This window comes from Moschus berezovskii, chromosome 19 (assembly GCF_049115385.1).
Source record: "Moschus berezovskii isolate FMDL1 chromosome 19, NW_MosBer_1.0, whole genome shotgun sequence".
NCBI lineage: Eukaryota > Metazoa > Chordata > Mammalia > Artiodactyla > Moschidae > Moschus > Moschus berezovskii.
In genome coordinates, this window is record NC_142478.1 from 8,022,293 (window position 1) to 8,049,278 (window position 26,986).

The following is a 26,986-nucleotide window of genomic DNA, read 5'->3' on the forward strand; positions in this document are numbered from 1 at the left end:
AAATAAAGTTTGCCTTTAGTGGCAAATGGCATTTGCACCAATGTATTTACAAGATATCCCGGAAGTTCTGAAAGCCAGTATTCCTAACTTAATTATAATGAATATCAAAATTTATCAACATAATTTTGAAAATGAGGATCCATAGAAGTTATAAAAAATAGATTTTTAACGTAATCTGTACTGACCTTCCTGATGAATAAATTTTTGTGTATGTGTGTATGTCTGTAATTTATATACGTATAAACACGTGGCTACCCTATGTATTGAAGCATTTATTTTTTCTTTTTATTAAAATTATTTGGAGAAAGAAAATAATGGGTTTTGAGAGGAGTCACTTTAGAACAATGTTATAAGTACAGAAACTTCTGAAGGGTTGAAATAAGACCAGTTCCATTTCTTTCAGTCGGTATTTTCGTGAACTAAGGTATAAATTTTGGATGAGCTTGTCATACCCTCATGTCTTGCCTCTAACATTGTAAAATAATCCCTGTGTTCTAGAAGACTTTCTTCATGATGATAAAAGCACAGTTTTTATTATCTAGAATATGATTCAAAAGATTTTTAGAGTCTTGTTGGTTCTTTTTAGTATTTATAGTGTAGCATGCTGTGTTATGATGTTCCATGTGAAGCAGTAGGTAAGGAAATAAGGCTACTGCAAAGCAGGGGTTTCACCTTATTATAAAATTGAAGATAACTTTCTATCACTCTGGGGATCCCTCCCATCATTTTCAGCAATATAGTCATTAATTAGCAAGCACAGATCTTAGAAGGATTACTAAAACATAAGTTGTTGAATCTCATCAGATCTTATTTTATAGTTTTATAACATATCTATAGTAAGATGACCTCGATTAACCAACAGTAAACTATCAAAAGCAGACATTTCGATATTGATGACAAAATGTAATTCTGAATATATTTACAGTATTACATATCTATGCAGCATAATGAAACACTTTAAAACTACAAATGTTGGCTATACCTTACAAAGATGCATAACTCATTCTTTTAAAAGCTTCCTGTTTTTCTTGTTGGTTTTCAGTTAGACTATTTTGTCCTGAGTATCTATATATTCTGTGTGAATATCAACGGATGGTTTTTTCCTACCTTTATTGTATTATCTCTAGATTTCCCTCTTATTATGGATTTACTTTTTGTACTGTCCTCATTGCCCACAGTCATTCTATATGCCTTATCATAATTACTTTTCAAGAGCATTCTATTTACATTATTCTCTTTACCCTTTTGTCCTTTTGTAATAATGTGTTTTAAATCACAGACTGTTACTTCCATTCTAATTTTGAAATTAAATATGTCTTTTAAAGGAAAATGAAAATCACTAAGAACAGCATGTTGAATGTGGTTCTTTTCTGTGTGGGTTAACGTGACATATTCCCGTGTATTGGTCCTTAAACCAGAAAATGTGAAAGGCATATTACTCTCAAGGAATATGTATGATGGGTATCAGTTTTTAAATCACCATACCCTATTCTTCTGCACAAATATTAGGGGGAGAAATTCACTTCTCCAGTCTTGTAAAGAGTAAAGCAGAGTAGAAATAATAGAAGAAACTATGAAACATTTATTTTCTATATGAATTAGCTATGCCTAATTAACATTGCAGACATATGAAAATTTAAGGATTTTTTTTTCAGTATTACTGATGCTAACATTAAGATTTAATAATTGGACAGGTGATTTTTTTTTTTAAACATATCTCATTTGTTTTACTTTATAGATGAAAAGAAAGTTGGACCATGGTTCTGAGGTCCGCTCTTTTTCTTTGGGAAAGAAACCATGCAAAGTCTCAGAATATACAAGGTAATATTAAGTATGCTTTGATTCTGTCCCTATTCTCATGTTTCTTTAAAGGGCTGATGATTCTGAAAAGCTTTCACTCGCTTTATTCTCATAGAATCATAGTGTCACTAGTACTGTTGACTGTTTAGCACGTTTTGCCATCACTGAAAATGGGGAAGCATACATTTTAAATAAGAAGAATGACTACCACTGTGGGTATACATTTTGTTACTAATATGTTGAAGTAAGACACACGCAGAAGTTCTCTTATCAACAAAAGTTTTAAATTATAATTTTGAAGGAATTCTAAAAAGTAAGTCCTGATATTTGGATATGAGCAAATGTATCTTGTTTCTATAGCAACAGTTGTTCGAGGGTAGATAGTTATGTATGGGTAACTGAAGACACATTTAGTAGCGGTGAAATAGACCTCACAATCACTAACTAAATCTTATTTCATGAGATTACTATGTTGGAAACCGCCCTTTATTTGCTTTGTAAGCCTAATGTTTTTAACACATACGTTTCTACACCAGTAGAATAGTTTCCATAACAACTAAACACAATTGTAGTCTTGTTTCCTGCACCATTCCATCATTTTTAGATTTTGCATCAGTATAAAACTTTTCCCTCTCTCACACTAATTAGGCTAACTTAAGCACAGTATCTATTACCCAGCCAATTAAAAATGGCTTTGGATGTCATTTGGAATGTGGTGTTTTAAAATTTAAATGACAAAAGCATCTTAAGGGCTTTTTATGAGTCTTGTTGGCATATTTGTCACTTCAAATATTGATTGAAAATTAGATATAGAAACCATAAGAACTTCATGATGGTGACATTTTTTTTTTCCCTCAAAATTTTTATTTAGAGTTATTCTTTAAAATTCAATAAAATTAACATTACTCGGACTTGTGATTAAACATTGTTACAGATTGCATCTCTTTTCTTCCAGGGAATGGTTTATACTTTTATTTCATTCAGTTCTGGAAAATATTCCTTTCAGATGCCTTTTGTTGAAATTTAGAAATCATGATAATTAGAAAGTTTTATATACAAAAAATGCAAAAATGATACAGAAGAGAACAATAAGGCTATTTCTTGCTTATTCAGAAAATGCTTTTTGTTGTGATTTTCCCATGTTAACTGTCCCCCTCTCTTACTTATGCTTTGCCTCTGACAGTTTCACTGTGTTTTGGCACTTTGACCAGAGGGTGTGGAGTGATAGGTGAAACTGTTCACTTCATTTTTGCTTTTTTCTACTAGTCTTGGTAAACTGTTTTTTGGATGAGAATGCTGAGTTTAATGTTTAAAGTAAGCTATTTTTTTAGTGTATAGATTTCAGTCAACCATGTAATTTTGGTCTTCTATTAATACGACTAACACCAGGGCAGAAGTATTAAATGGTTCAGTTGTTTTTAAGGCCATTTATAAATGAATGATGAATTTTTACCATAGAACACGTTTTAGTAAAGTTTTTCTTCCGTTGCTCACTTTTTTCTATTGAGAAAGTACCTGCAAAGGAGAAAGTTTTATTTTTAACCTTCTAACACAGTCTTACTAAAGAAAACCAGACAGCATATTGATTGCCATGTCTTTTTAGAGACTTGGTCAGTGTATATTTGATGTTCTTTAATTTTGTTGAAAGATTTTCTAATAATAAAATGAGACTATGGTTTTTCATTATTTTTATTAGAAAATGTAAATTATAATCACATTCTGTTTCATTTCAGAGGAGAAAATAGAGCTTACCTTTAAAATTTGATAGAAGGAAAAATAGATTTAATTGTTTTATGTTAGAGACCATCTTAGATGAATAATGTTAAGAGATTTAAAAGAGATAAATATGAAGATTTTTCTGGTGACTGAGATGCATTTTTAAGCAAAATAATGAGATTTGCTAGATAGAAAAGAATTGGGGTTACTTCATTGGTAATTTTTCAGACCTTAATAGTTAACTATTAGGATCCAATTTATATGTTCTTAAATACTGTACTGTCTTAGCTCAATAAACTGAAGATTACTCTTCAAATGTAATTTTGTTAACTGAATCTTCCTGCTCCTTTTCCCCACACATCTCTAAAATAGAGTATTTACTTATTCTATTAGTTGGCAGAATTAATTGAATTTCAGATTTGTGGTGTGTGTGTGTGTGTGTGTTTACTGTCTCAGAATTTAAATTATTGGATAAAAGTATTTTGATGATCTCATTTCACTTAATTTTGCTTATAATATAATATGTTCTCACACCTGCCTGTTTGAGTAAATACATTTCTAATCAAGGCTCACTTTTATCAAATACTATCTAGACTAAGCTTAATAATAACATTAGAAAATTAGAGAAGAATAGACAAATATAAATAATTTAGAAGGCATCAGGCAAACTTAAGGAATAATGTGACCAGTGAAATGTCTAAAGCCTTTAAACGTACTACTACTTACGATACTTTAAAGCATTAATAAGTCTTACACCCCGTTTTATGAAAGAAATTTTAACTTTTGTTTAATAATGTTCCTAAAGACCAGTCATAAGACAAGTGGAACCTGAATCTTCTAAAAAAGTATTTTAACATTATTTGTATGTTATCAACAACTTGCAGTTTTGCCATAGAGATTCTGCCATTTGGTTGCAATTAGCTGTGCTGGGATAAAAACAGCTGGTTATGTAGGAGGGAGGAAACTTAGACCTAAGAATAGCAGACTAAGGTTTGTGTATCCTTGTTTTCTGGGAATAAGCAAGTAAAAATAATAATTTGATGTTTGAAATATACCATATCATCTAATTCTTATTAGAGCCCATGATTCTTAATAAATAAATCTGTCTTTGCTTCCACCCTTGTGTTTTTGCAGTACCACTGGGCTTGTACCATGTTCAGCAACACCAACAACTTTTGGAGACCTGAGAGCAGCCAATGGTCAAGGGCAACAACGACGCCGAATTACATCTGTGCAGCCACCTACCGGCCTCCAGGAGTGGCTGAAAATGTTTCAGGTGACGAGTCTGAACACAGTACTTGAAATGCTTCACTTAGTTGCTCTGACAGTGAGGGATTATTCAGCCATGAAAAGAAGCATGCTACACCACGGATGACCCTTCCAAACCATGTGCTAAGTGAAGGAAGTCAGACACAAAAGGCCACATAATGTGTGATTATATGAAACACCAAGAACAGACAAATCCATGGGAGACAGAAGGTAGATAGTTAGTGATCGCTAGGTGATGTTTGGAGGGCAGACTGCCAGTAGGCACTGGGCTTCTGTCAGGGGTCATGGAAGTGATCTGGAATTGGACAGTGGTGATGGTTAAATAGCAAGATGGATGTGTTGGGAGCTATTGAAGTGTACATTTAAGTGGTGAATTTTATGTTTGTGAAGTATATCTCAATTAAAAAATGCTATTAAATACAAGGGAACTCAACTCTAAATTTTAAGTGTATTGAGAGGGTTCATGCTTATTTTGTGTAAAGTGTCCATTTGCACTGTTCATTGCTTTTTAGATAATAAGGTATTTCTTTTTCTCTTTTATGTTTGGATTTCTGGTGTTAGTGAATGTACTTGTTTGCTAAACTGCATGGTTTGGAAGTTAAGCATTTAGGAGTATTAGTCACTGGTAGTAACTTATCCATCACCGTTACCCTCATGGCCTCCAAGAGTTGATGCAGCTTTTTTCCATAGATGCCATGCTTGTATGTAGCTTATTGTGCTCAGAATTCTGATTACTATGCTTTGCTGCGGAGAAGGCAATGGCAAGCCACTCCAGTACTCTTGCCTGGAAAATCCCATGGACGGAGAAGCCTGGTAGGTTGCAGTCCATGGGGTCGCTACGAGTCAGACACGACTGAGCGACTTCACTTTCACTTTTCACTTTCACACATTGGAGAAGGAAATGGCAACCCACTCCAGTGTTCTTGCCTGGAGAGTCCCAGGGACGGGGGAGCCTGGTGGGCTGCCGTCTATGGGGCCACACAGAGTCGGACACGACTGAGGTGACTTAGCAGCAGCAGCAGCATGCTTTGCTGCTGCGTCACTTCAGTCGTGTCTGACTCTGTGTGACCCCATAGACAGAAGCCCACCAGGGTCCCCCGTCCCTGGGACTCTCCAGGCAAGAACACTGGAGTGGGTTGCCATTTCCTTCTCCAATGTGTGAAAGTGAAAAGTGAAAGTGAAGTCGCTCAGTCGTGTCTGACCCTTAGCGACCCCATGGACTGCAACCTACCAGGCTCCTCCATCCATGGGATTTTCTAGGCAAGAGTACTGGAGTGGTTTGCCATTGCATTCTCCATACTATGCTTTACTAGCATATAAAGTTTGGGGAAGTTTACCAGGAAGATTGGCTATAACCAAACCTTGAATCTTTGGAATTTTTTAACTCATGATAGTGATATTAAGTTAATTTATCTCTTCTTCTAGTGAGATAATGCATGGAAATCAAGTATTAGCAAAGTAGTTGGCATGGATTAAACAGTTTTTGTAAATAGTAAATAATATAAAGTATGTAAAGTGAAGGTATCTTTGATTATAGCCACCATACTAGTGTAAATTAATTTATTTCCTTACGTCTGACTGTTCGATTGATGGTATTTTCTGAATCCTAGGGGAATAATGGTTGAAAAAGAAGATACTTTATGGATTTTGTTTACTTCCGATTTTTAAGTGCCCATTTATATAAATCCCAATATTTTAAATACTTGAGCAAATACTAAATGTCCCAGTTTTTTTCTTGTGTAGCTGGAAAACATACTTGAAGCAATGTTTCTTTAAAATGGATTTTTAAAATTGTTTTCTACTCTTCAGGTAATTTCAGAGAAACTAGAATAACCTTTTTTTATTCCAGTTGATAACTGAAAGGTTAGAGCAGCAGTTCTCAACAGGGGGCAAATTTTCCTGTGGTTGAAACATTTTTAGCTGTTGCAACTCCAAGGTTGGGGTGCAGGACACAGCTGGTATCTGATGGTTGGAATCATTGTGAAGGACAGCCACCCTCAACACAGACTAATCTAGCCCAGAATAGTAGCTACTGAACTCGAGAATGTATGGCTTCGAGGCATGAAAGTTGCACTTTACTGTTATGATGTTATGAACCACTACAATTACAAAGTTTTTTGTTTTGTTTTCATAGTCGTTTGTTAATTAAACTTACCTTTCATAAGAATTATTCTCTCCCCTCATCTAAGTTCTTTTCCCTTAGGTTCATGGTTTATTTTATTTTAATCTTTTCCAAAACATGCCCTCAGAATTCTAAATTTTTTGTCTCATTCTTTTAAAAAGAGGTGTATCCCCCCTCATTAGAGGTGAAAAAAGAACTCAGACACTTATAACGCCTTAAAGAAATGCTTTAACGGTTGTATCATCTCTGATTGAGCCAAGGACTCAGGAACATGAGTGTGCATTGTCATGCTTACACACACATACAGTGTGAGCAGTGCAGCACTTGAGAAAATGAAGTGTTCATGTAATTTTTATAGGAAAGTACCAACATGATGGAAAATTACACTACCAGTAATAGTTATATCATCAGTGTAGATACCCTTCAAAATACTCATTTTATATGCAAAGCTTGTCAGAAGGTAGACTAGACTATAACTTATTTTGTATGTAGTATGAGCCTTTTTTTCCCCCCAGTGTTTCAGAGTTCCAGAATATTCTTTGCTAGCTATTTCAGTTCAGTTCAGTTCAGTCGCTCAGTCGTGTCCGACTCTCCGCGACCCCATGAATCACAGCACGCCAGGCCTCCCTGTCCATCACCAACTCCCGGAGTTCACTCAAACTCATGTCCACAGAGTCGGTGATGCCATCCAGCCATCTCATTCTCCGTCATCCCCTTATCCTCCCACCCCCAACCTTTCCCAGCATCAGAGTCTTTTCCAGTGAGTCAACTCGTCGCATGAGGTGGCCAAAGTATTGCAGTTTCAGCTTTAGCATCAGTCCCTCCAATGAACATCCAGGATTGATCTCCTTTAGAATGGACTGGTTGGATCTCCTTGCAGTCCAAGGGACTCTCAAGAGTCTTCTCCAACACCACAGTTCAAAAGCATCGATTCTTCGGCGATCAGCTTTCTTCACAGTCCAACTCTCACATCCATACATGACCACGGGAAAAACCATAGCCTTGACTAGACGGACCTTGGTTCGCAAAGTAATGTCTCTGCTTTTTAATATACTATCAAGGTTGGTCATAACTTTCCTCCCAAGGAGCAAGCGTCTTTTAATTTCATGGCTGCAATCAGCTATTTAGTGTTTACCAATTTTAAGAGAACACTCTCAAATGCTGATCTATAGTAGGGAGCTTTTGTGCTCTATTTTGCATTGAGGGTGTTTTAGGGAATCCTTTGTTCAGTGTTTGCTTATTTAGCTCACTCATGCTTTTCTTAATGAAATGTCCTCATGTTACCATGTAGTGTTTTTAGGTCATCAGATCTGAGATAAAATAGATTATTAGATGCATCCCAACTTCAGAAATATTAATTGTAAATTAAAAAAAAAAACTTGTTTAGAATGAATGAGATTTAGTAAACTAACATATAGAATTATCCCTGAAGGCTTAATACTGTGTTTTTTTCACATAACTATTCTATAGCAAAAAAATTTACTAGCAATAAAAGGTCAGCTAGATAGATGAAGACCTTAATCCTTTGAGTACGTTGTCTGCCCGACACACCCACGGCCTCATTGTGGTGCCTCATGCCCTTTATTTTCAGGGCTGGTGCCAGAGTAACCAGGAATGACTCACTTGCCTAAAGGCTTGCAATGCTTTAATGCTTAACTTGAAGAGAGATAATTTCATAGTAAAGTGGGGGAGTCATGAGTTGACCTATGTAGTATAGTTGAGGGATAATTAAACTCGCTTGATTTCTACAGATGTGCTGTGGGGCATTTAATTATGCCTTTTCTGTGGCATAACAAGCAAAATGGGAGAACTTGTCTCCTTACTGTTCTGCTATTGCTCCTAAGACAGTGATACAGCATTGTTTTGGTCCAGCTCCATCTATTCTGACAAAGTACTCTGTACTCAATTTATAAAATGAATAAGAACAAATGATACACCATTTTAGATAAAAGGAAATTGAAACAGAATGCCACTCTAAAATAGAAGTGCCAATTAGAAACAAAACTAAAAAAGTCCAAAAATTTTGTACTGTTTGAATTTTTAGTTGCCATTGATTCTTTTTTTTTTTTTTTTGGCAACACCAGATTGATGCTTTCAGATTGATAATTTGGGAGCAGAGGATTGGTAATTTTTTTGTTTTGTTTATGTCATTTGAGTGTTAATATATAGTTTTTCAGTTGCAGATGTTAGACTAGGTAAAGGTATATTAACATTCTCTGAAATTGATATTCAGAAATATCCTGATATAATGAGAAGCACTTTGACTTAAAAGGAGAAGCTTTTAGTACCAATTCTGGCTTTGCCTCTTAATAACTGGGTAATTTCATTGATATTATGTAACCACTCTTGCCATTGTTCTCATCCTCCGTGAAACACATACAACACTAAAAAGTTGTCAAAGGAGAGAAAACATGTAAATGTGCTTAAAGCTATACTTGAAAATACAGTAGAAACTCAATAAAAGAAGTATCCTTTGTGAGCCTCAGTTTTCTCAGGTCTAAGAAGAGGCTATTAACACTAGCTTCATACAAATGTCATCAGATTAACAGTACCAGCATTATTTTAATCAAAGTATATTTGTATTGTATTAAAACTATGATGTACTTTGAAAATATCTGTTGCACTCCTTAATATGTTTTCAATAATAAAACAGAAAATACTTCTGTGTTTTGAAATTAAAAGTGGAGTAAAAACTACTGTTTTGGAGGACATAGGTTTTATGGTAGCACTTAGATAAAACAGAATAGTGTCAGAAGAAAATGAATACAGAACTTTTTTGCTGTTGTGTTTGAAACAGTCCAATCAAGAAGCCCTGTTAAATCAGAAAGAGTGGAAGAAGGTCATGTATGTAGCCAGAGAGGACTAAGGGAAAATGTTTCTGTCTAACATCTTGAAGTGAAGTCGCTCAGTTGTGTCCGACTCTTCGTGACCCCATGGACTGCAGCCTCCCAGGATCCTCCGTCCATGGGGTTTTGAAGACTTATATGTAAAAGTAAAATCAGACTGATTATTGGTTTCTTCAGCAAACAAAACCTGGATCATATTCTTTGAGTTGGATTTTGATGTAAATTTGAACTTAACAATTAGAACTGACCCAGAGAAGAATGGAGATACTAAGTATTCTAGTCCAGAAACTGTTCAGACAGACTGGATAACCATCTTCTGGAGATACTAGAGAAGTGAGTTCTTCATCACATGAAATTCAGGTGCTGGATTGCCTAAAGGCGTAGAATAGGTGTATCTGAGTGAGATACTGCCAAGGACCATCCCAACTGATAGCCACTGCTCCCTTGTGAATCACCTGCATCACTCCTGGAGAGGTTGGTTATTTAAAACATAAAATGCCCTCAGCCCCACCTTGACCATGGAATCAGACTCTTTGATGGTGGATTGGAGGACTCCCTGATTCTTGCAGCACTCAGCCAGCACCTGGGAACCACTGGTCTGGCCAAGCCACTCATTATACATAAGGTGGGGTCTCTGAGACGCAGACTGGTTAGGGGGCTTCCCTGCAGTTCTTCAGTGCGTTTGCTCATGAAACTGGCCCCTGATTACAGCTCAGGGCTCCTTCTACTCATCTCTGCTGCTTTCAGGTGCTCTCTAATTACCTGAAATCAAATACCACTTTCATGGGGAGTTTTCAAGTTTGCATTTTAATTTTATACACAAATTAAATTTTGTTTATCTTGATCCTTTCTGAATTTGGAATGTTTTTCCTATCCCCTTCAATATGTTCCCACTAACATTCCCCTGTAAGACCAAAGGAAAATGCTTTTTTCTTTATAAGAACAACTACTTTTCAGAGCATAAATAAATTAATTATCAGAATTTCCAATACTTTTTCAGATAAAGAAACTAAGGCCTACAGAAGTAAATTCAGTTCAGTTCAATCACTCAGTCGTGTCCAACTCTTTGTAACTACGCTGCAGCACTCCAGGCCTCCCTGTTCAAACCAACTCCTGGAGTTCACCCAAACTCATGTCCATTGAGTCAGTGATGCCATCCAACCATCTCATCCTCTGTCGTCCCCTTCTTCTCCTGCTCTCAATCTTTCCCAGCATTAGAGTCTTTCCAAATGAGTCAGTTCTTCGCATCAGGTGGCCAAAGTATTGGAGTTTCAGAATCAGCATCAGTCCTTTCAATGAATATTCAGGACTTATTTCCTTTAGGATTGACACGTTGGTTCTCCTTGCAGTCCAAGGGACTCTCAAGAGTCTTCTCCAACACCACAGTTCAAAAGCATCAATTCTTTGGCGCTCAGCTTTCTTCACAGTTCAACTCTCACATCCATACGTGACCACTGGAAAAACCGTAACTTTGACTAGAACGACCTTTGTCCGCAAAGTAACATCTCTACTTTTTAATATGCTGTCTAGGTTGGTCATAACTTTTCTTCCAAGTAACAAGCATCTTTTAATTTCATGGCTTCAGTCACCATCTGCAGTGATTTTGGAGCCCCCAAAATAAAGTCTGTCACTGTTTCCCCATCTATTTCCCATGAAGTGATGGGACCAGATTAGTTTTCTGAATGTTGAGCTTTAAGCCAACTTTTTCACTCTCCTCTTTCACTTTCATCAAGAGGCTCTTCAGTTGTTCTTTGCTTTCTGCCATAAGTGTGATATCATCTGCATATCTGAGGTTATTGATATTTCTCCCAACAGTCTTGATTCCAGCTTGTGCTTCATCCAGCCCAGCATTTCTCATGATGTACTCTGCATATAAGTTCAATAAGCAGGGTGACAATATACAACCTTGACCTACTCCTTTCCCGATTTGGAACCAGTTTGTTGTTCCATGTTCATTTCTAATTGTTGCTTCCTGACCTGCATAAAGATTTCTCAGGAGGGCAGGTCAGGTGGTCTGGTATTCCCATCTCTTTCATAATTTTCCACAGTTTGTTGTGGTCCACACAGTCAAAGGCTTTGGCGTAGTCAATGGAGCAGAAACAGATGTTCCAGTGGATGTTGGCAATTTGATCTCTGTTTCCTCTGCCTCTTCTAACTCCAGCTTGAACATCTGGAAGTTCACCGTTCACATACTGTAGAAGCCTGGCTTGAAGAATTTTGAGCATTCCTTTGCTAGCATGTGAGATGAGTGCAATTGTGTGGTAGTTTGAATATCCTTTGGCATTGTCCTTCTTTGGGATTGGAATGAAAACTGACCATTTCCACTCCTGTGGACACTGCTGAATTTTTCAAATTTACTAGCATATTGAGTGCGGCACTTTAAGAGCATCATCTTTTAGGATTTGAAATAGCTCAACTGGAATTCCATCACCTCCACTAGCTTTGTTTGTAATGATACTTCCTAAGGCCCACTTGACTTCGCATTCCAGGATATCTGGCTCTAGGTAAGTGATCACACCATTGTGAATATCTGGGTCATGAAGATCTTTTTTGTACAATTCTTGTGTGTATTCTTGCCACCTCCTCTTAATATCTTCTGCTTCTGTTAGGTCCATACCATTTCTGTCCTTTATTGAGCCCATCTTGCATGAAATGTTCCCTTGGCATCTCTAATTTTCTTGAAGAGATCTCTAGTCTTTCCCATTCTATTGTTTTCCTCTATTTCTTTGCATTGATCACTGAGGAAAGCTTTCTTATCTCTCCTTGCTATTCTTTGGAAGTCTGCATTCAAATGGGTATATCTTTACTTTTCTCCTTTACCTTTTGCTTCTGTTCTTTTCACAGCTATTTGTAAGGCCTCCTCAGACAACCATTTTGCCTTTTTGCATATCTTTTCCTTGGGATGGTCTTGATCCCTGCTTTCTATACAATGTCATGAACCTCCGTCCACAGTTCTTCAGACACTCTATCAGATCTAATCCCTTAAATCTGTCACTTCCACTGTATAATCATAAGGGATTTGATTTAGGTCATACCTGAATAATCTAGTGGTTTTCCCTACTTTCTTCAATTTAAGTCTGAATTTGGCTACAAGGAGTTTATGATGTAAACCAGTCAGCTCCCAGTCTTATTTTTTGCTGACTACATAGAGCTTCTCCATCTTTGGCTGCAAAGAATATAATCAATCTGATTTCTGTTTTGACCATCTGGTGATGTCAGTGTGTAGAGTCTTCTCTTGTGTTGTTGGAAGAGCGTGTTTGCTATGACCAGTGAGTTCTCTTGGCAAAGCTCTAGCAGAGGTACATTATAACCTAACTCAGTTCAGTCAGTTCAGTCGGTCAGTCATGTCCGACTCTTTGCAACTCCATGGACCGCAGCACGCCAGGTCTTCCTGTTCATCACCAACTCCCAGAGTCCACCCAAACTCATGTCCATTGAGTAGGTGATGCCATCCAACTGTCTTTTCCTCTGTCATCCCCTTCTCCTCCTGCCTTCAATCTTTCACAGCATCAGGGTCTTTTCAAATGAGTCAGCTCTTCACATCAGGTGGCCAAAATATTGGAGTTTCAGCTTTAGCATCAGTCCTTCCAATGAACACCCAGGACTGATCTCCTTTAGGATGGACTGGTTGGATCTCCTTGCAGTCCAAGGGACTCTCAAGAGTCTTCTCCAACACCAGTTTGAAAGTTCGTCGCTCAGCTTTCTTTATCGTCCATCTCTCACATCCACACATGACCACTGGAAAAACCATAGCCTTGAGTAGATGGACCTTTGTTGTCAAAGTAATGTCTCTGCTTTTTAATATGCTATCTAGGTTGGTCATATCTTTCCTTCCAAGGAGTAAGCGTCTTTTAATTTAATGGCTGCAGTCACCATTCGCAGTGATTTTGGAGCCCAGAAAAATAAAGTCAGCCACTGTTTCCACTGTTCCCCATCTATTTGCCATGAAGTGATGTGACTGGAATCCTAATCAGTGGCAATATCTTCTCCAAAATTACAGTTTCCTGATCCCCAATATCGTATTTTTCCTCTGGACCTCATTAAAGATCCATGTGGGTTGTCATTTTTTTAGTGCATTCATTAACTGTGAAGCTCTAATCCTCCCCTTGCTGCTAGACCACATATGTGTCAAAATTGGGAGCCAGTCTTGGAAGCAGTCGAAGCAAGTCCCGGTGATACCATCCAGCATACAGAGTAGAAACTTTTGTGGAAAGAGTTTTGAAACAGCATCGGTGCAGTATTTCCTGACTCTCTGGGGCTTCATTCATTTATTCAGCAAATATTTACGGAATAACTGTCAGGTGCTAGGCCCTAATTTGAATCTGGGATACAATAATGAACAAAATTAAAAAAAAAACCCTTTTCTGAAAAACTTTAGTCAGGAAAGGGAGGGGGTTTCGAAATGGTTTGCAATTTTTGAAAATTGCACAGAGAAGGTGTTAGAGAAGGAATTGGGGACGTAGAGCATGTGGGTGCCTAGGGAAAGAATAGTCTAGGCATCAGCAAGTGAAAAGGCTCTGAAGCAGGGCATCCTGGGTGTGTTTGAGGCACAGAAAGAGGATCTCTGGCTCAGGCAGAGTACACGAGGGAAAGAAAGAGGAAATTAGAGCCTCGTGGACCAACCTAAGGACTTTGGTTTTTACCATGAGTGAAGTGGGAGGACTTCAAGCAGGTTGAGTTGACTTTCAGCACTGTCACTGCAACTGTTCTGTGGAGAATAGAACTAGGAGGGCAAAACAGGAGTAACCCAGGTGAGAGACGATAGTGGATGAGACCATTGTAGTAATAATCAGATTCTGGGTGTATTTTACGTTTTATGACCTTAGAATAAACTGATGGATCAGAGCTGTCTGATGGTGAGAGTCAGGGAGTTGAGGATGACTCCAAAGTTTTGGGCCAATCTAATTTAATAACAACATTTTACTGAAATGGGGAGGATTGTGGTATTGCATATTTGAAGAGCAAGATCATGGATATAGTTTCTATTACATACCCAAGAATATATGTTGAATAAGCAATTTTATATACAGGTCTGGAATTCAGGGAAGAAACCCAGGCTGGAGAGAGGAAATCTAGGGCCTGTGTAGTCCAGACCTTTGTTGGAACTATCTAAGAAATGTGACTTAAGTAATTGGAAGGTTGAACATGTATGGTCCTTGAAAACAGTCTTATTTATTTTGTAGCTTACAACTTATGTTACTCATTCTTTGTTAGTATACGTTTCAGTAAAATGTCACAAAGTAACATCTGCTGAATGTATATGTGATTCAATTTGAAATATAATTTAAATTTTATATAATATCAAATATTTTAAAACAAAAAGATATTGTTTTAAGTCTTAGAAGCATTTTGCTATATGGGCATTATTTTCATCATGGCCTTTGCCTTAAATATATATTAAAGTTTGTGGCACAGTTTCTAACATTTACCTAAGATCTGAATTAGTTACTTATCTTCTAATCTAGCTTTTTTCATTGTATACTACAGCCCTTAAAATCCTTGAAAAGATGTAGATATATATATTTTTTCTGTTAGAGGCTTCCCTAGTGGCTCAGTGATCAAGAACTTTGCAGGAGATGAAGTGTTCAATCCCTGAGTTGGGAAGATCCCCTCGAGAAGGAAATGGCAACCCACTCTAGTATTCTTGCCTGGAAAATTACATGGACAGAAGAGCCTGGCGGGCTGCAGTCGATGGGGGCGCAGAGTTGGACACAACTGAGCATGCACATAGGCACACAGCACTTACATACATGTGTTGATACCGCTTTTCTATTCCTTTTTTACAAACAGTAAATAATACGTTAACTGAAAAAAAAGAAAAATATTAAACATGCATAATATATTAACAAGTCAGCAGTTATCTATTACCCAAAAAGGGCATGTTTTTATACTAGTGTCCGTGAATCCTAACCATGTAGATAGAGAAGAACAGCATATTATAAGAACCGACCTCTTCCTGTGAGGAATGTAAATCAATAACTCAGACTTTATAGTACTGTTACTAAGTCACAGATGAGTGGCAATTGACCAGCATAAGTTTTGTCAAAGAGGTAAATTTTGAACCGGGATTTGAAGCTGTGTGAGGAAAACAGTGAAATTAACTTCAAATTAACTACTTTTAAACTGGTCAAATGAAAGAAAGAAGGTAAAAGTCACTCAGTTGTGTCCAACTTTTTGCAACCCCTAGACTATACAGTTCATGGAATTCTCCAGGGGAGAATACTGGAGTGGGTAGCCTTTCCCTTCTCCAGGGGATCTTCCCAACCCAGGGATTGAAGCCAGGCCTCCTACATTGCAGGGGGATTCTTTACCATCTGAGCCACCAGGAAGCCCTTGAATTGGTCATGTGTGTGCATAGACACATACATGGGTATTTTTAATTTCTATTCATACATCTTCACCCTAACCAAAAAGGACACACAGTGGGCACTCAGGAGAGTGTTCTGGGTATGTGTGTCCGGGTAAAAGGGGAAAATACAGCTTATTAGAGCCTGTGTTTCCTCATATTTAAAGGTAAAAATGGAGACATTCCCCAGAGTTTTTATGATTAAGTGAGATAATGTTTGTGCCATCGTTATGTAGTAGTGCTGTGGCAGCACTGCTGAAGTGTTTGCTAGTTATTAGTTTAGTCTGCAGTTTAAGATGGAAGAGAGAGGATTCATTGCAGATTCTGGAGGGGTAAGTATTTTAAGAAATACTTTAAAAAGGCTTTCAGTGACCTCAGAAAATCTCAGTTTCCAACTGCTGTCTATTTCACATATGACAAAATCCAGGTTCCTAGTTTGAGCAAAAAATGGAATGTCAAAATCCAGATTTTTCTAGCCCCAAACCTCACATATTGTTCTCTCTTCTCCCATTTCCAAAATGGACATAAAAATTCATAAAGGTACTATATCAACTTGCTCAAGGATGTTTTTTCATCTAGGTGTTTCAGAGTTACTTAAATGTTTTCTTTGACTTTTCTGCATGAGAGCCCTGACGTTTTAAATGATTCACACGTCTGTCTGGTTTTACCTTTTAAGAATCATGGCATTTCTGAGCAGGTGTTACTCACTGAGGGGAAAGAAAAATTAAAGCAACCCCCTTAGTATAGTTTAATAGAACTCATATTTTTGAGGTATAATTGTTTTTGTTTTTCCATAATATATACTTTATTTCTTATTGTCTTTTATTTTAACCTTTTGTCATATTCTGATTTTACTGTTAAGTCAGCTGCCATTTACTGTTATTTGCTGTTTTTTATTTGAAATTATTTTCACATAGCAAATCAAAGCCCTCTTAATTTGTGGAAAACACGTGTCAGATGGGCATTCTAGCCAGTTATTAATTTTTCTGTAGTTGATGCTGCTAGTCTGCTCTCAGATGAGTGCCTTACTAAAACTATGAAATTTTATGGTGCCCACTGGAAAGGAAGGGAAGAAAGGAAAATCATCTCTCAAAATTCTCTATTTACTCAATAGCCCAAACCAATGTTTCTGAATAAAATTTTGATTTCTCACAGTATCTTGGTGGTAGATGAATATATCACAATTATAATAATATGCAAAAAAATTTTTCTGTCAAACTCAAAGCTTTTACAAAATAAAGATAGGTAGTAAATTTGAAGAGGCTAAATGATTATCACTTCAGTGCCTTCTTTTGTAAATAGCCACTTTTTATATTGTGTGTAGATGTTGATTTTCCTTTATGAGTTTATAATTTGAAACATTTGTTAAAATAATAAAAATTTCTAATTCCTCTTTGATAGAGCTGGAGTGGACCAGAGAAATTGCTTGCTTTAGATGAACTTATTGATAGTTGTGAACCAACCCAGGTAAAACATATGATGCAAGTGATAGAACCCCAGTTTCAACGAGACTTCATTTCCTTGCTCCCTAAAGAGGTAAGGATTATCAATTATATTCTTAATTGGTGCTATTTGAAAATATAAATCAGCAGCTACCTTCTTTAGATGTTGTTGTTCTAACTACAGTATTCAGTATTGTCAGTTTAACACTTAATTAGTGTTAAAGGGGGCTATAAACGATAAGCTGCCATAGTTCAGCATAATTTTCAGATTAAAGTATACTTAGAGAGTAAGTATCTTCTCTCCACCACTGGAAGAAGTCACACATGAGACCAAGCTATTGAGTTTCATTGATTATTCCTTTACCAAGATTTTTTCCCAGCTTACCTGAAGTCCAACCTTTAATTGTCTTGGTGTATTCATTACATTAGTAGATTTTTTTAAATTCTGATTTTATTAAAACAATAGTATTTTTTCTTATTTTGTTGTTTGTTTATCCTAAATCCCTTTAAGACTGTTTCATAATTCTGTTGGATTGTACTTCTCTGTGAGTTACGTGATGATTTTGACGTATATAAAATTTCACATGTGCACCCCATCACACACAGGCATGCAAAATCACAGATTTCCCATACCAATTACATTTCTTAGAGCATTTCTTTTAGAATTGCTTATACCTATTTGTTTTAATATCTTTGTATAATATAAAGCATCTTTGTTTCTTTATCATAGACTGTGATCATGTGTGTATTCCTGACTACATAAATAAGTCATCATTTAGATGCAGTTCTTTCATTGAGGTTGTAGGCATCATAGTTTCATTTTTGTCAGCAAACAGAAATAACATTAATCAATGCTACCAAGATTTATATTTTCACAAAATTTTTATATAGATCAGCTAATTATAGATCAGCCAAGAAGACAATATAAAATACCATTTATGTTAATATAAATACAAATGCAAACAGTCCTGAAACTTCAAATTTGAAGAGAAAGGAAGTTGATTTCTTTTCCAGATAACCATTCTACATATACTAAGGGCATTAAAGACAGTGCTGATGATAATTTCACATTGGATATTTATAAAATTGGTTTCATCATAGTCAATGGATGAAATTAAGTATAATTCCAGGAAAAATCAAGGTGGAAAAAAACATCATTTTTCTGAAATATTGATACTTTGGAGTGATTTTTTTTAAATGACATTGTTTCAGAAAAAAAAAACTTGTATTCTTTGCTGGCTCATTCTAAAACTGGACCCTTTGGATAGATTTGACTTATGAAAGTAACATAAGCTTTCTTTACTTCCAGAAGGATGCTAATAATAGGAAACTCTTTTATATGTATTTGACCGAAAGTGCATTTATTCGCCTTTGACATATTTGTCTTGGTTTTCCTTGATAGTCCTCCATATTTTAGAAGGCAGCATTTTTGTTAATATAGACTCCCCTGAGTCTAGTTTGTCCTCTTATCTCTAAAGATTGTGAGCTTTTTGCTTTATTTGGATTTCCATAGTAGCTTCGTAACACACACAAAAAATATGATTTATAAAAATTGCTAAAAATCTAAAAAGTATAATTTATTGATAACCATGGCAATAACGATTTTCTTGGATTAAGTGTTCCTTTGAAGATTGCCTGAGGGCAAAGAAGTGTTGCTAGACAGGAGAATGAGTGAGCCTGGCTTAGCATGACACCTGTCTCCCCCCACCCCTCGCCCTCTTTATTTTTTATTGAAGTATGGTTGAATTACATTGTTGTGGTGATTACTGTTATACAGAAAAGTGACTCACTTAAACATATATACACATTCTTTTTCATATCATTTTCCATTATGGCTTATCACAGAATGCTGAGTATAATTTTAACTGCTAAAAAAAAAATAAACCACTTTCTGTTTTAAAAAATGCTTTATTTTATATGTAAAGAAATAATGGTATAGATCTAAAGTCGTCAAGGAAACTAACATCTTATTGGAGACTAAGTACTTTTATTATTTAATAATAATAATGTCAGGAAGTGAACTTATAATAATTTTTTTATAATTCCTTTTGACAGATCTCAAAGTTCTTTACCAACACTTACTTACTACTCTCAAAAACCTTGACAAAATATCTCACTAGTCTCACATGGGAGACTTGTGATAAAGACCATTATCCTTAGTTTGTAAATGCCAAAAAGAGCATAATGGTAACAGTTGATGATCTACAACAAAACTTAAATTCTTAACATAGAATTGGCCAACATTTTGTTTGTTCCTTTTTTTTTCATTATTTTAATTCACTGAAATATAACAATTCTGAGAAAGTATTATCCACTTTTTAAATATAACATGGTGGTCTTTTATATAAGTTATAGCAAAAAACAAAAATTAGCAACTCTTAATTGAAATGACAAGTTTGGGCAAGGAAAATAAAATTATCTGAAATAAATCTTCAGTTTAAGATTTAAATCTTCATAAGTTTCTCCTGTGTGGAAGTAGTCCTTAGGAAGAATTACTGGTCTAGAGTTCACCTCTAATACAAATGAATAGAAAATTGCATTCGCTAGACCACATGACGTGACTCCCGGAAACCTGTAACCCTACTCTTCAGTGTTGTGGAGAAAAGGAGTCTGGGACAGTGCTCACTGTCTGTTCCCATAAGGAACCCAAAACCTTGTGTTCTTTGAGGAATGAATGTAACTAATTATTGTTTTGTTTTTGCTTGGCAGCCTAATTAAAAGTCCATGTAGAATATTGTTGCCAATATATTTTGTGTTCTTCTGTGGTTTAAACCTTTTCTAATTTATATTTTTCCTGATTCTGTTTTTCTTATTAATATTTTTATATTTGGCTATGTGTATTTTCTATATCAGGATGTTTTGGTGGAATAGGCAAGCATTTAATAAGTTGAAGTTCATTGTTGAGTTAGGGCCTTTGCTGTTTTAAAAGGAATGGGTGCCAGTTACCTATGGAGTTAGCACTTCAACTTTCTTTAGCACTTAAGTGTTTCTTTACATTTCTTTTTAATGCATTCAGACACTGGACTAGATGATATCTTCAGTTCAGTTTAGTTCAGTCGCTCAGTCGTGTCCGACTCTTTGCGACCCCATGAATCACAGCACACCAGGCCTCCCTGTCCATCACCAACTCCCGGAGTTCACTCAAACTCATGTCCATAGAGTCCACCGGTGATGCCATCCAGCCATCTCATTCTCTGTCGTCCCCTTCTCCTCCCGCCCCCAATCCTTCCCAGCATCAGAGTCTTTTCCAGTGAGTCAACTCGTTGCATGAGGTGGCCAAAGTATTGGAGATCACCAGTAATAAAGGAAATTTTGTCTGTAAATTTGCAGATAAACTTTTGAAATCTGAGCTACTCTGGATTTGTTTCTTAGCATTTAAGATCCATTGAATGTTTCTGTAAATTGCCTGTTTTCAGCTTCAACTGAATTACTAAAGTATAGACTTTTTCATTTGACTATTCTAAATATCTTGAGCATTAAGTAGCATTTCTTTTCCACAAATATAACTTTGTACCTGATAATTTCTTTGTTAAATGTCAATTTCACATAGAAGACTATTAGCCTGACACTAAGTAACTTGCCTAGGCTTTGATTGATTGATAATTTCAAAATTAAGAGGTTTATGGTGTATCCATTAAAAATATATTGTCAAATTATATATGTGTGTATTTGTATGTGTGTGTGTGTGTATATATATATATATATATGAACACACACATATATATAGATTGTTGAATATAGTTGTGCCTTTTCATTTTTAATGAATTTCCATATATAATACTGATGGTCTTTTCTGATAGACCAAAAATAATTATTCCACAAAAATTTTTTCACTGTCATTTGTCAATAGGAGTATTAAATTGAATACTGACTGGTTGAAATATTTTCTATGAAGAATGTACTCAATAAATATGTGATTAATAATGAACTCTATATATAAAAAGTCACTGAGAAAGCATAATTTATTTTATGCAATTCCTCTTTAACATCAAAAAATTATTCAGAATATGTTTTTACTCCCTATATGAGCCTAGGCCCTTTAACTGATAATTTGTCTTAATCTGTAAGTTAGTTTACATGAAAAGCCAGCTTTTTTGCTCTGTTTAGTTCATTCTGTCCTAATATCATAATATGAATTTTTATGTGATTTGTGAAGCTAATTGAGCATAGTCAGAAGCTGTCATTCCCCTTTTCCTGCTCTTTTATTTATTCAACTTGACTTTACACACTGGAAGTAAATTGATGGTTTGCAAGTATTGTAAACAAAATTTTTAAATCAATGATATGTCAAAGACCTAGCTCAAATACACAACCCTATTTGGCCCATCAAGAAAGTCCCCATAAGCAATAAAAAGGAATTAGAACCCAATCACTTTTATAAGCCTTTGTCATTTACAAGTAAAGGGTGTAAATGTTTGAAAAGTTCATCATTCTGATATAAACACTTTGATATAATAAAGAACTATGTCTTTTCAAAGGATTCTGAAACCATGCCACACAGAGTATATAGGAATCTTATTTTAAGTGAAATTATATTTTAGTAAGGACAGAAAAAGTTAACATTTAAAGAACTAATAAAGTAAAAAAATATATAAATAGATTTGATAAAATTCTTGAGTCACAGAGCAAAGGCAGGAGAAAAGGCAGAGGGGTTTAATAAGTATTCCTTGAAGAGGTGAGGAGTTACTAGGGTCAAGTTCATAAAAATCAATAGGATATTTTAAAATCTGGTGTGTATTTGTTAAAATTGGATATTAGAAGGTACTGCCTTTCCATAGTACTAGTGACTAGAGTGTAAAATTATATTACATTTATCTGTAAGCACTTTATCCCATAGCGAATATTTTCTAATTGAAAAGAGATGCATGGTATTCTATGCTTTTTCCTTTCATAGCTGGCACTTTATGTGCTTTCATTCCTGGAACCCAAAGACCTGCTACAGGCGGCTCAGACTTGCCGCTACTGGAGAATTTTGGCTGAAGACAACCTTCTCTGGAGAGAAAAATGCAAAGAAGAGGGTAAGGTTGAAAATCACAGAGAGAAAATGTTTGTGGTTCGAAAAAGCAGAGTTATTCTGAAAACAAAACACAACAAAAAAATAGTAAGTTTTATGTGCTTGTAGAATAAAGTGGTGAATCAATTTAAAAAAGAACTTTGGCAGCCTATCAAGGAATCAAGAGTGCATCTTCATTTACATTCACCTCCATGTATAAAATCCACAGGTTATTCCGCATGTTCAGATGAGCCAAATCTTGGCACTAACCCCTTTAATGAGCACTGTGACTAACAGTGAGTGTATCTGATTTGCTTCCCGGTCTCCAGTAGAATTAATAAACAGTGAGAAAGTCAAGATGAAGACAATATAAACATAACCCCCAAATTACATTAGCAATTAAATACTCAAATTGTAGTCTGTTCATTTCTTCCACAAATATTTGTTAAACACCTCTTATGTGCTAGATCACTCCCATAATCTTCCCACCATGGAGCTTGTGTTCTGAGACTTGTTAAAAAAAAAAAAATCCCCTTTCTTACTAATGGCATAGATATCATCCATATTAATTCAAGAAAGAGCATGTTTTTTCCAGCAGGCATCTAGAAAAATATTATTTTTGAAAAAACTATGCTAAAATATTATTTGCCTTCGACAAGCAAGCTTTTTAAGAAAGAATCATAGAGGGTAAGACAGATGCATTGTCGGTTCTCTTCCACTTCTTGGAGATCTTAGTGGAGTGGGCAACACTGATAGTTAGTAAAGCTGGGAGGTGAAGATCCAGAATCCTTGGTTTCTCATCCTGCCTCTGCCCTGTCTGTGGCTTGGACTGGTCAGGAAATCCTTCCTTCTCATAAAGTAGGATTGATTATGCCTGCTTTACTTTCTCTCATAGAATCACTGAACGGCCTTTTTAAACACTGTGGTAATTTATGCATAGGATGGAATCTATCGCATTCACCATTTTAAGTGTAGGTTGCAGTGGCTTTAAGTCCATTGAAACTGCACTTGGCCCTGCAGCCGTCACAGCCGTCCATCTCCAGAATGTGGTCATCTTCCCCAGTTGTGGCTCCACACCCCTGTAACAGTAACTCCTCCTTCCTCCTCCCCACAGCCCTGGAAACCACCGTTTTGTTTTCTGTCTCTGTAAATTTGACTGCCCTAGGGACCTCACGTAAATATAATCATACAATAGTTGTCTTTTTGTGACTGTCCCCTTTCACTTAGCAGAATGTCTTAAAGATTTATCCAAATGTGTCAGAATTTCCTCCTTTCTTAAGGCTAAGCATTCCATTGTATGTATATACCACTTTTTTTCTCCATTTGTCCATCAGTGGACACTGGGTTGCTTCCGCCTCTTGGCTGTTATAAAGAATGATGGTGTGAATGTGGGTAGACAGATAACTGTTCAAGTCCCTACCTTCAGTTCTTTTGGGTGTTGTATCCAGGGCGGAATTGCTGGGTCATGTCATGATTTTATGTTTATTTTGAGGAATCGCTGTGCTGTTTTTCATAGCAGCTACATCATTTTACATTCCCACAAGCATTGCCCAGGGGTTCCAATTTATGCACATCCTCACCAACATTTTATAGAATTATTCTAAGAGAGAAATTAAATAGTTAATATACAACATGCCATACAGAATGCAAAATTTACATGATTGTTTTGTCGTAACAGTGTTTGTGTTCTGTATTTCGGTGGTTTTGAGCATAGGAGAAAATGAGATGCATTATAAAATGTGTAATTTGTATTATTGGTAAAGGCAATTATACTCTTTAAATGTTCCAAATTTTAGGTATTGATGAACCGCTGCACATCAAGAGAAGAAAAGTAATAAAACCAGGTTTCATACATAGTCCTTGGAAAAGTGCATACATCAGACAGCACAGAATTGATACTAACTGGCGGCGAGGAGAACTCAAGTCTCCTAAGGTAACTGAACTCGGTGCACCCTGTAATAGAAACCATTAATCAGTGTTATTAGCACCCAGTGTACTCTTTCACTACTGGCAAGTGGTATAATTTGACAGCCCTTCTTCTGTAGAAGGAAAACAATGTATTTTAAAAATAACAGAAAATGTAACTGACAGTGTTCCTCTATGCTAATTTTTCTCTAATCTGACAACTAACAGTACTTTGTACTTGTATAAAATTGACGACTAATTGTGTTTGAATAAAAGATGAGTTGATTTACCTGTTCTATCTATTGCATGTAAATGAAAATTTATGAATATCCTGTTGAATTTTGTGTCATACTTATACCTAAAAATTTGTTCCCTCTCTGACCAAGCATGATATTTTGAGGAATGTCCATGTTTGGGGGGCTTGTTTGGTAGCTTTTGTGTGTTTTAATTTTATAAATTTAAGCCTAATTCTGATTTTCTGCCTTATAACATTTCAAGTATATAAAGAATGGCAAAAATGCTTGAAATTCTTGACTGTATTTTTTTAACTGGAATAAAAGCAATTTGGGGAGACATTTTGTATTAATACATACACATTATAAAAGACTTTTTAAGTTGAAAAGATTGGTGAGTATTGTCTTTCTGCTTAGTAGGTACTTTTGTTTTTGTGTGTCAAAATTGCACAGCTGAAGTGCATATTCTTTTGGTTTGAAAAGATAAAATAGATGGTATAAAAGACATTTGCATTCAAACCATCTTTATGAGGTTTTGACTGATTTTAGTAGTTGATGTCTCATGTATAGGTAGTAGAATATGGAAACAATAAAATGTTTAATACTTAATTCATCTGCCAGGAAGGATACTTTGCATTTGGTATGAATTTTTCTTCTAGAAATAGCCTATGTGTTCCTGTTGCTATTCATGGCCTCGTTTTTCCTCGTGTCTAACGTGTTTCTGATCTGCTCATCTGTGTTGTAGGTGCTGAAGGGACATGATGATCATGTGATCACGTGCCTGCAGTTCTGTGGTAACCGAATCGTTAGTGGTTCTGATGACAACACTTTAAAAGTATGGTCAGCAGTCACAGGCAAAGTAAGTTTCCTTCTTTCTGCACTTCATAAAGTCACTGTTTGGTGTATATTCTTTGCAAGGATCAACCAGTGAGATGAAAACAAAGATTCGTTTTTGACTCTAGCTTAGTTTGATAGCAAGTATCAGAGCTTCTAATTTATTTTTTTCCTTGGCGTGAAAATGATGTATCTCATGGTAAGGATGTCATTAGTTTCTTCTTCATTTAAATAGTTGGTCTATCTTTGTAACTTAGGTTAAGATTTTACAGATGTGGTGGTGTGGGTTTTTTTTTTTTTTTTGGCCTCATTTTTCCCACTTTTATTAACCATCTAAGTTAAATCTCCTTCCTTTTTAATCTTTTTCAAAAATATGATTGAAGGGTATTTTTCCTTTTAAACTGTGTTGATAACCTAACTAAAGTTTAAAAGTTAAATAAATCGTGTTAATTTTTATTTATCTCAAACCCTATAAGTTAAAAGTTAAAGTAGGCTTTTTAGTTAAATAAGAGTTTGAAGAAAACAAAGCAGTCCAGGCTCATTGCACACAATATTCTTTAAAGATTCTCTTCTGAATACTTATTTTTATCTGTCCAATGGAAAATATTTTCATGAATTAAGTATTTGACCACCTAAAAAATAATAGAAGAAAGTGTTGGCAGGGGGGAAATCTGTGTTTTAAAATGTTGATTCTTGGGCAAAAATCTTCTAAATATTCCAAGTCAGATGTTACAACTTTTTAAAGCAGTTTCATATTTCCATAGTATAATATTAGTCTTGGATTTATTTCAGAGTTTTAATGTCTGTCTTTACTTGTCTAGAAGTACCTTGCCTGGCTCCTAACTACTGCCTTGGGGCAGATTCAGATGAAATGTGGTGTGTAGCCACACCCAACCCTGTTGGCATTCTTTCATTGAATTCATTCCCATGGAAGAAACCAAGTTGCAATTTTAGTATTATTATCAAAGAGGCAGGGCCAGAGCTGTTATACTTTAGTCAGAAAGGTTTACTTTCTACATCCATGCTCCTAAATTTTGTGTGTGTGTATAAAATGCAGTGCTGCCAAGTAAACAAAGCAAACAAAATAGTGATGGGGTCATGTTCTATTGGCGTGAAAATTATTTTCTGATATGCTGGACATTCCAATTGAGTAAATGACTTTAATCCAGGTTTTAATGAGCTACTGAAATGTGATTTACATTGTTTTTCTTTCCACCTCAAAGTACTCATCTTAAGTGTTTTTGCAGTGTCTGAGGACATTAGTGGGCCACACAGGTGGAGTGTGGTCATCGCAGATGAGAGACAACATCATCATTAGTGGGTCCACAGACCGGACTCTCAAAGTGTGGAACGCAGAGACAGGAGAGTGTATACACACCTTATATGGCCACACTTCCACTGTGCGCTGCATGCACCTCCATGAAAAAAGGTAGGGACGTCCTGTAGAGTTTGGCAGTTCCTCCTGTTACTCGCGAGCTTG

At 35.9% G+C, this 26,986-nt stretch overlaps 1 protein-coding gene across 8 annotated transcripts in view; it reads left to right on the forward strand.

Moving 5' to 3' along the window:
- Positions 1 to 26,986, forward strand: part of FBXW7 (F-box and WD repeat domain containing 7) — a 236,333-nt gene that overhangs the window by 203,256 nt on the left and 6,091 nt on the right. For all 8 annotated transcript variants that reach the window (XM_055405031.2, XM_055405032.2, XM_055405035.2 and 5 more), the window contains 7 exons: positions 1,739 to 1,821; positions 4,651 to 4,792; positions 17,501 to 17,635; positions 22,436 to 22,559; positions 24,331 to 24,467; positions 25,418 to 25,531; positions 26,754 to 26,935. In XM_055405031.2, the coding sequence (XP_055261006.1) occupies positions 1,739 to 1,821; positions 4,651 to 4,792; positions 17,501 to 17,635; positions 22,436 to 22,559; positions 24,331 to 24,467; positions 25,418 to 25,531; positions 26,754 to 26,935 (917 nt within the window). The remainder of the gene's footprint in view (positions 1 to 1,738; positions 1,822 to 4,650; positions 4,793 to 17,500; positions 17,636 to 22,435; positions 22,560 to 24,330; positions 24,468 to 25,417; positions 25,532 to 26,753; positions 26,936 to 26,986) is intronic.